This window comes from Ursus americanus, chromosome 3 (assembly GCF_024610735.1).
Source record: "Ursus americanus isolate L20-20 chromosome 3, mUrsAme1.1.p, whole genome shotgun sequence".
Taxonomy (NCBI): domain Eukaryota; kingdom Metazoa; phylum Chordata; class Mammalia; order Carnivora; family Ursidae; genus Ursus; species Ursus americanus.
The window spans coordinates 71,094,847-71,111,340 of record NC_142129.1 but is presented as its reverse complement, the minus strand read 5'-3'; the positions used below and the strand labels follow the sequence as shown (position 1 = coordinate 71,111,340).

Below are 16,494 nucleotides of genomic sequence, written 5' to 3'. Positions count from 1 at the left end.
TTAGCACCCTGAATATATCATGCCAGTCTTTTCTGGACTACCAAGTCTCTGTGGATAGGTCTGCTGCCATTCTAATGTTTCCACTCTTCTAGGTTATGGACCTCTTGTCCTGAGCTGCTTTCAGGATTTTCTCTTTGTCTCGGAGATTTGCAAGCTTCACTATTGTATGTCAAGGTATTAACCTATTTTTATTGATATTAAGGGGCGGGGGGTTCTCTGTGCCTCCTGGACTTGAATGTCTATTTCCTTTCCCAGATTAGGGAAGATCTCAGCTATAATTTGCTCCAATACACCTTCTGCCCCTCTTGTTCTTTCCTCTTGCCTGGGATCCCAATTATTCTAATATTCTTTCGCTTTGTGGTATCACTTATCTCTCCAATTCTCCTCTCGTGATCTAGTAGTCATTTTGTCTTCTATATCATTAATTTTCTCTTTTGCCTCATTTATCCTAGCAGTTAGAGCCTCCCCTTTTTATTACATCTCATTAATAGCCTTTTTAATTTCAACTTTATTAGGTTTTAGTTCTTTTATTTCTCCAGAAAGGGATTCACTAGTGTCTTCCATGCATTTTTCAAGCCCAGCTAGTATTTATAATCATTACTCTGAAATCTAGTTCTGACATCTTACTTATGTCCATACTGATTAGGTACCTGACAGTCAGTACTACCTCTTGTTCTCTTTTTTGAGGTGAGTTTTTCCGTATTGTGGTTCTTGCAGAAAGTGGTTGCTTTTCTATTTGTAGGATTGTGGCAATTCTTTTCTTAGGCCTCCACGTGAGTTTTCAGGTGTTCAGAATTTGATAACTATCTGTGTGTTCCGATTTGATAACCATCTAGCTGAATTTCTGGGACCAGACAAAACTAAGGTCTCCTACTCCTCCACCATCTTGGACTATTCCTTCCTTAATATTTCTTTTTTTTTTTTTAACATTTTATTTATTTATTCGACAGAGATAGAGATAGCCAGTGAGAGAGGGAACACAAGCAGAGGGAGTGGGAAAGGAAGAAGCAGCTTATAGCGGAGGAGCCTGATGTGGGGCTCGATCCCATAATGCCGGGATCACAGCCTGAGCCGAAGACAGACGCTCAACCGCTGTGCCACCCAGGCGCCCCCCTTCCTTAATATTTCTTGTAGAGCATGCCCACTGTCAACATATCCTTTTAGTTTTCTCTAACTGAAGATGTATTTTATTTCACCTTTATTCTTGTAAGATCACTTTCACTGGATGTAGAAATTCTGAGTTGATATGATTTTGTTCCCCTCTCCCCTCCAGTACTTTAAAGATGATGTTCCACTGTCTTCTGGTCTCTGTTGTTTTTATGATGAGAAGTTGATAATCATTCAAATCATAGTTCCCTTGTATGCAATGCATCATTTTTTTCTGACAGCTTTCAAAATATTTTTGCTTTTCTGAAATTGATGATAATGTACCTAGGTGTGTGTAATGCAACTCTGATGGTAACTAGCCAGACTTAGGTCAAATTTCACAAGTTAAGGGCACAATCTTCCCCTCACTTCAGAAATTAGCTACAATTACAAGTTTCCTAGCCACCAATGCTTCTGAATAACTAGCTATAAATTCAAGGTTCCCACTACCCCCTAAAATTCTATAATTCACTAGAATGACTCATAGAACTCAGGAAAGCACTATATAATTGTAGTTTTATTATAAAGGATATAAATCAGGACTAACCAGGTGAAGAGACCCAAAGAGTAAGTTCTCAGAGGATCCCCAAAGCAAAGTTTTTGTGTCCTCTGAATACCTCACCTTGCAGGTACACTATTTCTAATTACCAATCAGGGAATCTCACCTTAGTCCCCAGAGTTTTTACTGGAGTTTCATTACATAAGCATGAGTGATTGAATCATTGGCCACATGATTGAATTCAATTTCCAATCTACCCTGCCCTCTCCAGATGCTGGGCTCACATCACCTAACTCAAAGTCCCAACTCCATAAATTACATGGTTAGTCATTCTAGTGTGGCCAGCCCCCATTCTGAGTTATCTCATTAGTTTAAACTCAGGTATGGTCCCAGGCTCCCATCATAAATAACGAAGATATTCCTGTCATTCCAAGAAATTCCAAAGATTTAGAGCTTATCTCCTAGGAACTAGGGACAAAGGCCAGTCAATTCTTTAGAACAGTGTAGTTTTCTTTGTATTTATCCTATTTGGGTTGGTTGTGCTTCTTGAATGTGTAAATTTATATTTTTCACCAAATTTGGAAAATATTCAGCCATGTTTTCCTTAGATACTGTTTCTGCCCATTCTTCCTCTCTCTCATCTTATTCTGGGACTCTATTTACATATATCTTGGATTTTTTTTTTTTGATTTTACTTATTTATTTATCAGAGAGAGAGAGAGTAAGAGAACAAGCAGGGGGAGCAGCAGGCAGAGGGAGAAGCAGGCTCCCCGCTGAGCAAGGAACTGCTCATGGGACTCAATCATGACCTCAGCTGAAGGCAGACGCTTTACTGACTGAGCCACCCAGGCGCCCTATCTTAGACTTTTTGATATGGTCCTTGAGGTCTTCTTTATTTTCATTTCAACATTCTTTGTGTCCTTAAGATTAGATTCAGGTTCTCTTGACTTATCTTCAAGATTGATGACTCTATTTTGTCATCTGCATTCTGCTGTTAAGTTCATCTGGTGAATTTTTATTTTATTTTTAGTTCTGGAATTTCCCTTTGTTTCTTTTTTATAGTTCTATTTCTCTGCTACATTTCATGTTTTTAATTCATGATGCATATATTTTCTTTTACGTCCTTGAATACATAGATAATAATCACTTTCAGTCTTTGTCTGCTAATTCCAACATCGGGGCATTTCTGAGTTGATCTCTGTTGATTGTTTTTTCTCTCAAAAATGAGTTACATTTTCATACTTTCAATACCTAAAGAATGTTAGGGGTTTTTTGTTTGGTTTGGTTTGGTTTGGTTTGCATGCAACTGAACTGACTGGGCTCAAATATCAGGTTAGTTCTTTCAGACAGGGCTTGACTTCCTGAAGTTTGTCCCATTCAGGCACTGTTAAGGAGTCAATAAAAGATTTATAAAAAGAATTTAAAAGACTGCCTTCTCTGGCTCCCTCTTTCCTTTGATTTCCCTTTTACTTTCTAGCAATAGTACTTATCCCAAACTCTGTTCTTTACTCTTCAAGCCAGAAAAACTTGAAGCCAAAAAACATGTTTTGTATGATTTTTTGCCAACTTGCAGGGAGCAAATTGAGGCTCGCCCTTATGCCAGAAACTGTGACAATATAATTCTGAGTACCTCTCTTCTTACAAATGTCAACTGCCCTCTAGAATCTGCTTACTTTCATCATTCTCCAATGCCAATGTCTTCAGGTTATTTGTTCTTTATCTTTCACTTAGAGTTTATCTTTGTTATATTTAGGAGGATCAGTCTGACAAGAACAACTCAAGCCAGCATTCCTCTATGGCCCCTACTTTAGACTTTAAAGAGTCACTAAAGAGTGACTTTAAAATGGAATAAATTCTAAAGACATTTTATTCATATTAAAGCATTTTAAAATTCTTACTTTTTTTTTTTTTTTTTTTTAAGTAGGCTCCTTGCCCAACATGGGGCTTGAACTCACAACCTCAGGATCAAGAAGAGTTAGTTGCATGCTCTACTGACTGAACCAACAAAATGTCCCCAAAGCATTTTAAAATTCTATCCATGCTGTTCTCATGGACTGTGCAATTAATGCTCCATCCATATCACTAGAAATTCTAAATTAATATGGGCTCCATTGAAAATAATACCAAGATAAAAGCAAATATCTGAACTATTTGCAATTAATTTCCTCATAAACATATGTCCTTATACCATAAAATCTTTAAGCAATGAAAGGATTAAAGTGCTTAATTTTTAAAGGAAAAAATGTTGTATGTAAAAATATTCATAATAATGTAAACATAAGCAGATGTTTTAAAAGCAAAGATCTGGATTAGTAGTAACCTTTTAAACTTCTACATGTACTTAAAAGTTAGCGATGATTTCTAGGTTTTGAAGAAAAATTTAGGCTTTACATTTCTTCCCAATAAGGACAATGTTCTTTGAGCTTTAAGAATAACTGTCTCATGTAAGTTCGAGCCCCACATTGGATGTAGAGATTACTTAAAAATAAAAATAAATCTTAAAAAAAAAAAAAAAAGAATTACTGTTACAGGTTGGCTTCTCCAGGAAGCAGGTTCTGTGATAGCATTTTGGGGGCAGGGTGTTTGTTAGGGAGTGCTTTTAGGATCAACACCTGTAGGCTGATGGGAAAGGAAACAGGATTGAGCAAAGGGAGAAGGTGGGGTGTAATGCATTTCCAATGACGTTCTCAGTGAACTCCAGGGGAAGTGCTGAAGCTGAAATCAGGCCCATCAGAGTTAACCATGTTGAGTAAAATTGGTCAGCCTTTTTATCCTCTCCTCTGTTAGTCACTGGAAGAACATGCCTGGATGGATACCACTTGGGCAAAATGGCTTTTGCAGCTGAGACAATCCTTGAAGGAGCCTACAGCCACAGGCCATTTGTGGACATCATTGTCAGCAGGTAAGGCAACATGCTGTTCCTTGAAGGGCTCCTGGTGCTACATCTCCACATTTATCACAATTATGAAATTTCATTTCTACTGGAAAATTCAACTCAGTGCTAGGTTCAGTATGAAACAAGTAAATGTATGCCTATATTTAAGGAAAATCAGAAATTTGGATTATCTACCAACATGATGGGTATAGAATTCTGGGCAGTAAAGGGCTCATTTATGAAATGTAGTTGAAACATAATTATTTTAACTAAAAACAAGACACATGATAAGAAGTAGATGGGATTATCTGGCAAAGTGTCTAAGAAAGTACAAATACTGTATAAGAATAAAATAATCTTTAGGAGTCACACTTTGCTGCTAAATCTCTTTAGAATTCTAAGAGTTGAAAATAGAGAGCATCAACCAGTACTCTAGGATGTGAAGCTTCTGTACTCTGAGGGTTACAATTCCCTTTGTGCACACTCTGCATAGGTCCACAGTACAGAAGCAAGAGAAGGCTGTACACCAGTAGCCAGAGAGAGAAGGAAGAAGAATGCAAAATACTAAAGAACAAGATCCAGAACAGAAAAAGATGCCAGGCATAAAGAAAAACTCCTCTACAAAGTCAAAAGGCAAACTAACATAACATGAATACAACCTTTATTCGGGTTAGATTGGGTCATCTGGCACTCCGGCCGACCCAGACAAAATACACATTCAGTGGCCAGTATTGCAGGTCTTCTGACAGGAAATGCCAAAGGGAGGGAGTGCTTTCTTAATAAACAACACACCTCAATAAACAACCTTCTTAGCCCATCATCATTCCTCTTAATATTCTCTAACACAGTAGCTATTCCCAGATACACTAATTCTTCTCCCCTCTGAGCTCCCTGCCCCCCAAAACCTCTCTGACAGCTTCCTCATATGCCTTTCTTCCCACCTTCTCTCTTTCTTTCTTCTGCAGCTTTTTATTATGTAGCTTCACATAGCTTTTCTGGTTTCATTTGTTTTACCTAGTGTATTTGTTTAGACCCACACTTGAATTTAGGAGACCAAATGATAGCCCCAAGGGACCAAAAAAAAAAAAAAATTCTTTCTCTTACATGTAGGTGGATGTTCAAGAAGAGAGAGACCACGAATGTTCACAAATCAGTAATTAGGACTACCCCATACAATTAATTTTATCTCTATTATGCTAATAAGAAGAGTGCACTGTATTTTGGAGTTTCCCTATTAGATGAGGCAGATTTTGTTAGGGGTGATTGGGATCTAGATCCATTTGTGAATTCTGAAATAATAGATACAGAGAAGCTTTCTGGAACTGTTTTATAGACTACAACTATTGAGTTCCTCTAAACTCTGCTGGGTGGAGATAGAGAACAACTTGATGCTTAGTCCTTTTTAAATTAGAGGAAATATGTTTTAAAACCCATATCTTATGTTAATTTTTAGCTAGAATCCCTGAGTAACATAGCACATTCAACCCCCTACATCTAGTTGTTTGGCAGAGTTACCATTTAAAAGACCTAAAGTGGATTGGACATCATCAAGAACACAACCAGTAAAAAATAAAGCATGGCTAATTAGGAATTACTATGGGCCAGGCAACACCATGGTGAATTTAAGGGTAGAAAAGCCAAAGGACAGTTTTGGGTTCAGGGGTTTAGATGTTTACCATAATGATGGACCAGCTTCCTGAAGGGGACAATTACAGAAAGAATGAATGCTGGTGTAAGAGACACTGAGAGAGCAGTTGGAAAAGGGAATTAGATTATTTTCTTTTCTAATCACTGTGATTCTAAACAATCCAGATTCACATTACAATCTAGACAGGCAATATAACTCTTCACAGTAAATATGTATAGGTTTCTATAAGTTTCTATAAGTATATGTTACAAAAACTAGGAATATAACTGTGACAATATCAATACATTTGATAATTTTTAATAAAGGAAAATCACCACACTCTTCATTCCACAAGTATTTGATGAGCACTTCTTGTCAGGTACTGAGCTAGGTTTTAGAGTTGCAGTGATAAACAAGTAGACAAGGCCCTAGAGGAGGAAGACAGACAACAAACAAGTAAACAAATATATAAATAAAAGGGATTGTTGCAAATAGCAGCAAGTGTTATAAAGATAATAAAACAGAAAGTGCTGAAAGGTGGGTGCTATCTTGGACATGGTGATTACAGAAGATAATCTCTGAAAAGATGACATTTTATGCTGGGATTAAAATGATAAGAGTTGGCCAAGAAGATAAGAAGAGCTGGCTGTGTTAGAACATGCCAAACAGAGGGAACAGCTAGCAAAATGGCCTTAATTTGGGTACATGTTGAGTGTGTTCAAGAGAGTATCATAAACAAATTGTTAGGGGCCAAGTTATGTGGGACCTCAAAACTTTGAATTTTACTCTCATTGCAATGGGCAGATACTGGTGAATTTTAAACTAGAAAAGAAAATGATCTGACTTACATTTTCAAAGGCTCCCATAGAGCTTTGTGGAGCATGAACCAAAGGGGTCAAGGGTAAAAGCAGGGTTATCAATTAGGAGGCTTTTACTATAGTTCAAGAAGGTAAATAAGGGTAAGAGTGAAGGTGGTGAGAGGTTACTGAAATTGGGAAATATTTAGGAGGTTTGGTCAAACAGATTCACTGATGGATTGGATATAAGAAGCCAGGAAGAGTGGAAACAAGATTGACTGAGGTTTTTTGGATTTATCAGTTATGTGAATGATGATGCTAATAATCAAGATGGGGTGACTGAATAAAGGTGATGTTACAGAAGTGGTGGGAAGGGGGTACAAAAACCCCCTATATTTACATGGTTGGGCTTTGCAGAAAGATCCTTGAATGCCCTTAAATGGAATGAAAATTTTGTGGGTACGTTCACACGGACTTTAAGTGGGAATATGCAAAAGTTTTGTTATACTCTTAAGAAAATGTGAAAAGTTAACGTTGGAAATCAAAGTTAATCAAATCAAAAATATCTTGCCTTCTGGCTTTTCTTTTTCTTTTTCCTTTCCTTTTGTGTTTACAATTTTGTGAAAGCAGAGAAGAAAGATAAAGTTGTTATTAGAGAATTTAAAATATTTGTAAAGAAAAGGACACATTTTGAGAGTTGGTCTTTTTAATTTTACTTCATTGAGAATATAAATATATACAGGGTAGATCTAAAAATACTTCTGAATTCCTTTTTAATTTCCTTGTTATATTCAAGATGCTTTGGCATTCCTTGGTATAGGCTATGCTGTGGCCTTCCTGGTCTCCCCTTAAACAGACATCTTCTTTGCCATGTCCAAGGGACATTTTTACCTCAAGTTTTTTGAGCTCTTCCACCGAGGTATAACTAAGAATATCTCTTGTAATCCTTTCTGTACATAGGCATTACATTAGTTAGGGTTAAATCAGGAAAACAGAACACTATGAATAGTATGGAATAAGGGACTTATTACAGGCATTAGAATTAACATAATTGGGGCACCTGGGTTGCTCAGTTGGTTAAGCCTTCAGCTCAGGTCATGATCTTAGGGTCCTGGGATCAAGCCCTGTATTGGGCTCCCTGATCAGCAGGAAGCCTGCTTCTCCCTCTCCCTCTGCCTGCTGCTCCCCCTGCTTGTGCTCGCTCTCTCTCTGTCAAATAGATAAATAAAATCTTAAAAAAAAAAAAAAGAAGAAAGAAATAACACAATTGTGAGAGAGGCTGTGGAAAGAAAGATCTGAATGTGAATAGTGGAGGATTAGAGAAAAATCACTTACAATGGACCACAGAAGGTGTGAAAAACTCTGTGGAAGGCTGTTGCCTTTGTGTCTGGTGAGGGGCCTGAAGTCATTGTAAATCAGCAGGTTAGAGGTCAAGAAGAGAAGCTGGACAGACAGTAGGGGAAAGCAAGAACATGTTTTTCTTCCACATGCACAAACTGGAACCTATGCTGGTCACTCATTATGTCAAATTTCAAGGAAGCAGGCCTTGGACCTGCAGAAAAAGTTGCTGCCTTTGATCGTCTTGCTATACATGCTACAGGCTCAGGAAACAGAAAAGCTAAAGGAGGAGATCTTATGGGAGCTAGACAAGCTGTGGGCCTGGGTGCTAACCCGTGTGAACAAGGTGAGCCAGAACATCAGTAACCACACTCACACACACACACACACACACACACACAGAGGCTCATGCATGTGCAAGTACACAAGCATGTAATGAGCAATGCTGCCTGAGGCCCTGAATCGACCCTCTGAGCATAATGGCTGCTGTTTCTCCCTTCCAAATCTCATGCAAATTTCTCTAACGGCCAACTCGAAACTGAAACTACTAACAGGAAAGAAATTCTAGAAACCATAGTTACAGCTGAATTGACACAGTATGAAATTTCCAGTCAGGCTGTTCACCAAAATACCATGGGAAAGAAGACAGTGATTCACCTCAACCCAAAATCATGGCCTTAATTAAAAAGACATGAAGTGAGGTTGGATGTATTAAAGACTTACAAAATGTGATGGGACAAAATAATTCAATGAACTCAACTTTCTGGTTCCAACCACCCTACAATTTCATCTGAGATTCTCAGACATTATGACTAGCGCTTGCAAAACAGTTTTTATAAACTTGGGCTACTGTTGTTAGTAAAATGTTGGCCTGGGTGGATCGTAGCTTTGACTCAGTCATAAATCCTATGTGCCTATGTAAATAAAATGGGTCAAGATTATTCTATTTTATGTCCTCTCTAATTCTGCTATAGCTATTGCCTTTTATATCTAGCTTCACAGTAATGTTTCATAAATAGTAATCTTTGCTTTCTTGTTGCAACACTTTAATATCTTAGAGGAAGTAATATGAAATTGATGTACTTGTTTTCTTTCCCCTTCGAGCCATAATTTCCATACATGACAGATCTCATCTTCTTTTAACAAAATGTGTTTGGGGAGCCTGGGTGGCTCAGTCGGTTAAGCGTCTGCCTTCAACTCACGTTCTAATCTCAGGGTCCTTAGATCAAGTCCCACATCAGGCTCCCTGCTCAGCAGGAAGTCGGCTTCTCCCTCTGGCCCTCCCCCTGCTCATGTGCTAGCACGTGTGTGCATGCGTGTGCTAGCACGTGTGTGCATGCGTGTTCTCTCCCTCTCTCTCAAAAATAAATAAATTTTTAAAAATGTGTTTGAGTGACTGGGTGGCTCAGTTGTTTAAGCATCTGCCTTCGGCTCAGATCATGATCTTGGGGTCCTCGGATTGAGGCCCACATAGGGCTCTCTGCTCACTGGGGAGTCTGCCTCACCCTCACACTCTCCCTCTCATAAATAAATAAATAAATAAATAAAATCTTTAAAAAATATATTTATCAGTCATAAGACATCATTTTTCTTTGATAAAAAAAATAAAGTACCTTTCATCTATGAGAGAATTTTCTGTCAGAAGTCTTACATGGCAAAACAAATGACAATATTAACATTTTTATCTAAGATGACTTTTCATATGAAAGATGATTTCCTTAATGAAGAGATGCAATCACTTCTAACTGTCGGAGACACAATTTACACAGTAGGCAAAGAGAAGTCCAAATTTGAAATTAATGGCATATGAGAGAACAGTTCTCACAGTCCAAGATCAGCTCATAGAGGTTTATTTGAAGGATTATTAATTCTTTTACATTTCAGAAGGGGAAAAATGATAAAAGAGGTGGGAAATACCATTCCCAAATAAATAGCAGTTATTATAATAGAAAAGTTATAAAGAGGAAAAATTCATATTAACACAGTCTTCAGTTCCCCATAGCTAAATTATTAATGAATTGAGAAATGACAGAAGTTCATTCAGAGAAGAATCTAAAATAATGTATTCATGTTTTAGTCAAATTCAATTCTAGCCCCAAATTTCATATTTCCCAAAAAAGGAATATCTTGGGACATTGACAAGTTATAGCTGACACATCGAGATGAAGTAGAAGCTTCATACTAAAGTAAGGTGCCAGACCCAAATTCAGATTTTTTGTTATTATTTTTAATTCCAGTATAATTAACATTCAGTGTTATATTCGTTTTTTTTTTTTTAAGATTTTATTTATTTATGTGACAGAGAAACAGCCAGGGAGAGAGGGAACACAAGCAGGGGGAGTGGGAGAGTTCAGATTTTTTGTTATTATTTTTAATTCCAGTATAATTAACATTCAGTGTTATATTCGTTTTTTTTTTTTTTTTAAGATTTTATTTATTTATGTGACAGAGAAACAGCCAAGGAGAGAGGGAACACAAGCAGGGGGAGTGGGAGAGTTCAGGCTCCCAGCAGAGGAGCCCGATGTGGGACTCGATCCCACAACGGCAGGATCACGCCCTGAGCCGAAGGCAGACGCTTAATGACTGCGCTACCCAGGCGCCCCCAGTGTTATATTAGTTTTAGGTGCACAGTACAGTGAACAAATTCAGATTTTAAGGGAAATGATAACAAAACTCTTGGACCTCTCAGGTCCTCCATCCCCAAAGGGTAGGGAATAGGGGATGCCTGTTCCCTCTCTTCACTTTCATTTGGATATACAGGGGCCTCCAAGAAACCTACTGAGAAAGCACACTGTCTTATACCTGCAGTGCTGAGACTTAATGACTAGTCTGATTCCTGTCCAGAGAAATCAAGAAGTCAAGAGACCAGCTTACCAATTGCTGTCGTGCTAAAGAAGAAGAGTTTCTATTGTTTGAAGATTGGCCTGCACTCTCAAATTTGCCCAGCTAAAGTCTACATGAGGGTTTCCTATAGCTGGAGGTGGGTCATATATGAAGAAGAGCTCACCTTGGATTCAGTTCAATAGAGCTACTGAAAGGGATCAAGGGGTCCATCTACAAGGATAGGATCTAAGTGAATCCCATATGTCTCGAGGTAGCAAGGGTGGAAAGATCAAGGCAGCATTCAAACACAGATTTATCTTTTAGGGAACCAGAGGTGAGAGACCCCAATGGTGGGACTCTTTCAAGTACCCACAAAAGCATCCATGAAAGAGTTAGCCCTAAATATCTGCCAATCCCAGGAACTCAAATCTAGCCCACCAAAGTCAAGTTCAAGTAAAAATATTCTTATCATCTTTTTCTTCCTGCTTCTCATGCTCCAAATCTAGAATGGCCTGAAGCCAAGGTTAGCAAAATGGCACCTAAAATCAGCACAACCTGAAAGAAGGGGGAAAAGATGTAACTTTCAGTTAAATGCAGTTATTATACAAGAACCAACACTCTACTTTCCGAATCCAGACTTTTTGGGGCCTTAAAATGTTTGTAAGGAATGGTTATTATCTAAAAGTGAATAGAAAACCTTGGGGCAGGGGGTGTCTGGGTGGCTCAGTTGGTTAAGCCTTCAACTCTTAGTTTTAGCTCAGGTCATGATCTCAGGGTTTTGATATCAAGCCCTGCATAGGGTTCCCTGCTTAGTGGGAGTCCGCTTCCCCTCTCTCTCTCCCTATGTCCCTCCCCTGGCTCGTGCGTACTCTCTCTCTCTCTCTCTCAAATAAATACATCTTTAAAAAGAAAAGAAAAGAAAACCTTGGAACTCTAATTCAATAGTGGGGGGAAACACCCATCATTGGGAAGATTTAAAGAGATAATGGAAAGCAAAATAATGTGTTTTATTAGGTCTTATGCTTAAGGCTTGTTCACTGTAAAAGTAATTTAAAAAAATCACTCACACACAAGCCTTATACCAATTCCATCCTATAAGGCTCCTGAGTAAACAACTTATTCTTTACTTGCCCTAGATAGAGACTTATCCTTTCCATTGTTCAATTACTGCCACCTCATTTTGACTCATAGAAACTTTCTTAGCATTCTGGTAGGTCAGGGGAGACAATTTATAATTGCCAAACTTTGTGGGGTTTTTTTTCCACTTAGTTTTGTTACATACTGGGGTTTGAGCCTACTTTTTCTTATTAATAATTATATAAAGGCATTACATAAAATCAGAAGTTCCATATTACCTTTTGGTAGCTTCATTTTTTTTCTCTCCTCTCTGTTAGCATTCAGTTTGGTCAACAAAAATGGGAGAATATCCCATAACTGTAATTGCTCACTAATAGTCATTTCCAGATCAAATAAAACATGTACTTGGAAAAGGACCTAATGAGTGTAATTTTAATGAAATACTAACAACAGAAATAAAGCTCTAGTAGGTTGGGGGCGCCTGGGTGGCAGAGCGGTTAAGCGTCTGCCTTCGGCTCAGGGCGTGATCCTGGAGTTATGGGATCGAGCCCCACATCAGGCTCCTCCGCTATGAGCCTGCTTCTTCCTCTCCCACTCCCCCTGCTTGTGTTCCCTCTCTCGCTGGCTGTCTCTATCTCTGTCGAATAAATAAATAAAATCTTTAAAAAAAAAAAAAGAAAGCTCTAGTAGGTTGAAGAGTCAAAGGGAGATAGGGAAACAGATACCAGAAATGAATACCAAAATTTCTGGGAGCTCTACAGTAACTAAATGAGAAATTTAGTGCTGTTGGAAGAGTTAGACTGAATGAATAAATGAATTCAAAGTCCAACCAAAATTATTACAAATCCAATTTTTAAAAATTAACTCTTTTAAGTATATACGGCCCCAAGGAAAGATTCAAAACACTTTACATTCTTTATGTTCTCTACAACTCTTGAACAAAATAAGTTCTTAATAAACTACACTTCTGTTCACACAACCATGTCCTCTAGTCAGTTATGTGTTCTTCACCTTCTTAGAGTATAACCTCTGCCATGTGTCCTATGCAGGCTACATAATGGGTGCAATGTACACGAATGCTTTTCCATTCTAAAGCTGTGGCTTATCATGTGTGGAGTGATAGTCTAACACACATGCATAGTGTGACAGCACTCCAGCCGGTCTTAAGGGTTAGCTTGCTTCAGTTAACACACTCCTTGCCTACCTACTTAAAGCCCTTTATCTGTAGCGGAAATAATTTGCCTTCTTTGAGATGTGCAGACCACTGGCCTTGGGCAATAAGGGACCAAAACTTTCCCAGGCCACAGAAGCCAGCAAGTCTGTTTGAACCCGTCTTGGCTTTGTGATTAGCCCAGCAATCTTTTAGCAAAATGTTTTTCTTTTTAAGGCCACACAAATGACTTTACTGACCTCTGCACATCTATAGAGCTTATCCTCTTTTGCAGAAAGAACAGAGGACTCTTGCACAACCACTCCCTAGTACCAAGGAACCAGGACTTCTTGCACAATTTCTGATTACCAAGATAACTCTGTAGCTGGCATCATTGAGTCTGAATGTAATCAAGAAGTGTCACATACCGCTGTACTCCTTTAATTAATTAAAACCATTTAAAAATCTCTGGGCCAGGCAGAAATCTCAGAGTTGGCCTTTGGACAAGAGTCCACCTTCTCACCATGTGGCTGGCCTCCTGAATAAAATTCATATTCCTTTCCAATCAAAACTCATCTCTTGAGTAGTAGCCTTTCAAGTGACAGGCGGCCAAACTTGGGTTTCAGCAACAACAGGACACTGACTTATAAGTTCTTACAATACCTCCTTCTAGGAGAGAATATTCTAGATGATTAATTTATGATGAGGTAGTAATAAAGACTTTAAATAATACATGAATATGTTAATACAACCATTCATTTCCTTATCTGGAATTATTATTCAAATTATCTAAGAATTCTATTTTACTGTGAGTGGATATTGCTTTATGAAGTATCCGTAACAAGCGACAAAGAAAATGGGTTAGGTAAATGAGAATCCTGAATACATTACTGAATTTCCTGCTGTATGAGCACTCTTGTTTTGGACAGGCAGGAAGCAGCATTATCAAAGGTCCTTCTGATAATTCCACTGCCATTCTTATACCTGTAGATGATCACAAGAAAGTATTAAAAAGAGAGCAGTCAATGACTCATAGTATAGTAGAAGCCCCTTAAAATACTTTTGTCCCTCTAGTACAAGAGGTTGACAATGGGGGGTCTTAAAAACATGATTCAACCAATTCTTAGGATTTCTATAAATATTTCTAAGAAAATAACCTTTTGATGACATTCTTCAAATTAAAAACAGGGTGCATGAAGAGCAAAGCAAAACCATGTTCAACAGGAATAAGTTTCTCCACTCACTATGAGTTCAGGTATCAGAAATAATAGAATTTATTTCCTGCTTTCATTAACACAACTACTCTGCTTAATTATTCTTAATTAGTTATTCCAGTAACTATAGCAGTGTCTCAGCCCATATCTGAGTATGTGGGATAAATTAGGAACTCAGTAATTGCTATATGAATGAAGGAATGAACAAACCATAAATCCTTAGGAAGAAAGGCAATAAATCTACTCTTTTTCTTCACACAGGTTTTGTTTCAGGGCAATAATTATATGGCCTGAGGCTCTCACTTTGACAATGCTACATTTTAATCTAGAGAGATAAAGTTTAGCGGGTATATGGCCCTAATTTGTTCAATCTATTTACCTCTATTATCTAGGAGAACTTGATTTAATCACAGAGTGTAAGATCCCAATTAATAGTCATTTTCAGAGTAACAATATTTTTAATGGCATGAAACTAAAAGAATTTACACTATTTTTGGAGATTATAAGGCTAACTAGTGAGAATAACTCTGTGCCCCACTTTAGGTGATTCATATGTCATAGGAGTTAGCAATCTAGCCAGTGTCTTTCTTAAGAATAAAAAATTAACAAATATTCAGGGAGTATATATTGAGTCCAAGGCCTGAGCCAGATGGACCCTGTTAGGAAATATTAAAAAGTATAAGATGTAGATATCTCAACAGTTGGAGATGACAATGTAGACAGCTTATTTAAAAAAAAAATCACTTCAAGATTGAGACATAAGAATGAAACTTTCAATAAAGCAACTTTGTAAATGTTCCCACCTGGAACATGGATATGATGGCTGGAACTACAGCAGTCATTCTGAGACCATAAGGGGATCTTGAATACAGTGACTTGATCAAATGCATAAGTTTAAGAGGAAAAAAAAACACCTCTGGAGATCATATGGATAAAGGTTACAGTGAAGAAGAACTTTGGGTTACATTATTTTCTCTGTATATGAATACTAGTGAAGCCTGATAATGCATTATAGAATCAACAAAATAATTAAGGTTAGAATGAATCTTAGAAAAGAATTGTAAGCTGCCACCTTCTGTTACACTGAGGACACCAAGAAACCTTCCTCTTTCCACATAATCCCCCACTGAAGGATCTCTTTTAGTAGAAATTCTTTTAGCAGAAGTTAGGGCCTTTTGTTCATTTCACAAATAGAGATGTGTGGGGTGCAGATGCAGAAAATGATGCTTAAGAATACTAAAAAACTATTATTTCAACATTTTGTCACTGGGGTGGTTCCAGAAGAGGAAATGCAGAGAGAGAAAACATTTTGTTAGTAAATACTAGTAAATCCAACCTAATGATTACTTCTTGCTAACCTATAAAATTCATAACAAAAACAGTAGATACAAAAAAAAGACCTTTAGATGCTGAAAAGTATCAGAAACTTAATGTCATAGCAAATTTTGAGGTAAACTACCTCCTGAGTAACTATATTAATAGAGAGAAATGAGAAGGATAATATAAAATAATAAACATGTTTTTTATAGTACTGTGGTATTATATAGCACTATACTTTCACTTATGTGTTGTAGATGAAATTTCCTGCAAATTTGAGTACAGATATTATCTCATAAAAAGAAACAGGCTTATTTATTTCCATGTTTAACTTCCTTTCCTACCTAGTTCCAAGTCCATCCTGGTTTAGGCCTATGGTTGATATCACAGGAAGCATCTGCCTTAAGCAGATCTGAAAGACCTGCCCATCCACCAAAAATCCCTTCCACTGACTTGCCATGGTACCTAAAAATTCCAGCAGTAGAGTTATTTCTCTTCAATGAAGTAACCGGAAGCCATTTAGTAGGCAATTATTTTTACCAGGAGTAACTTTATGCCAATTCCACCTAGAAACATCTTGACACAATTAATTTGTCGGAATGGATGGACAGTCCTTGGAAGTGTCCTCAGG

At 37.7% G+C, this 16,494-nt stretch overlaps 1 protein-coding gene across 1 annotated transcript in view; it reads right to left on the bottom strand.

Moving 5' to 3' along the window:
- The window catches only part of FAM237B (family with sequence similarity 237 member B), a 50,998-nt gene that overhangs the window by 32,141 nt on the left and 2,363 nt on the right, over window positions 1–16,494 (bottom strand). The window contains exon 2 of the mRNA XM_087860638.1: window positions 14,224–14,316. Within this exon, the coding sequence (XP_087716764.1) occupies window positions 14,224–14,308 (85 nt within the window). The 5' untranslated portion in view covers window positions 14,309–14,316. The remainder of the gene's footprint in view (window positions 1–14,223; window positions 14,317–16,494) is intronic.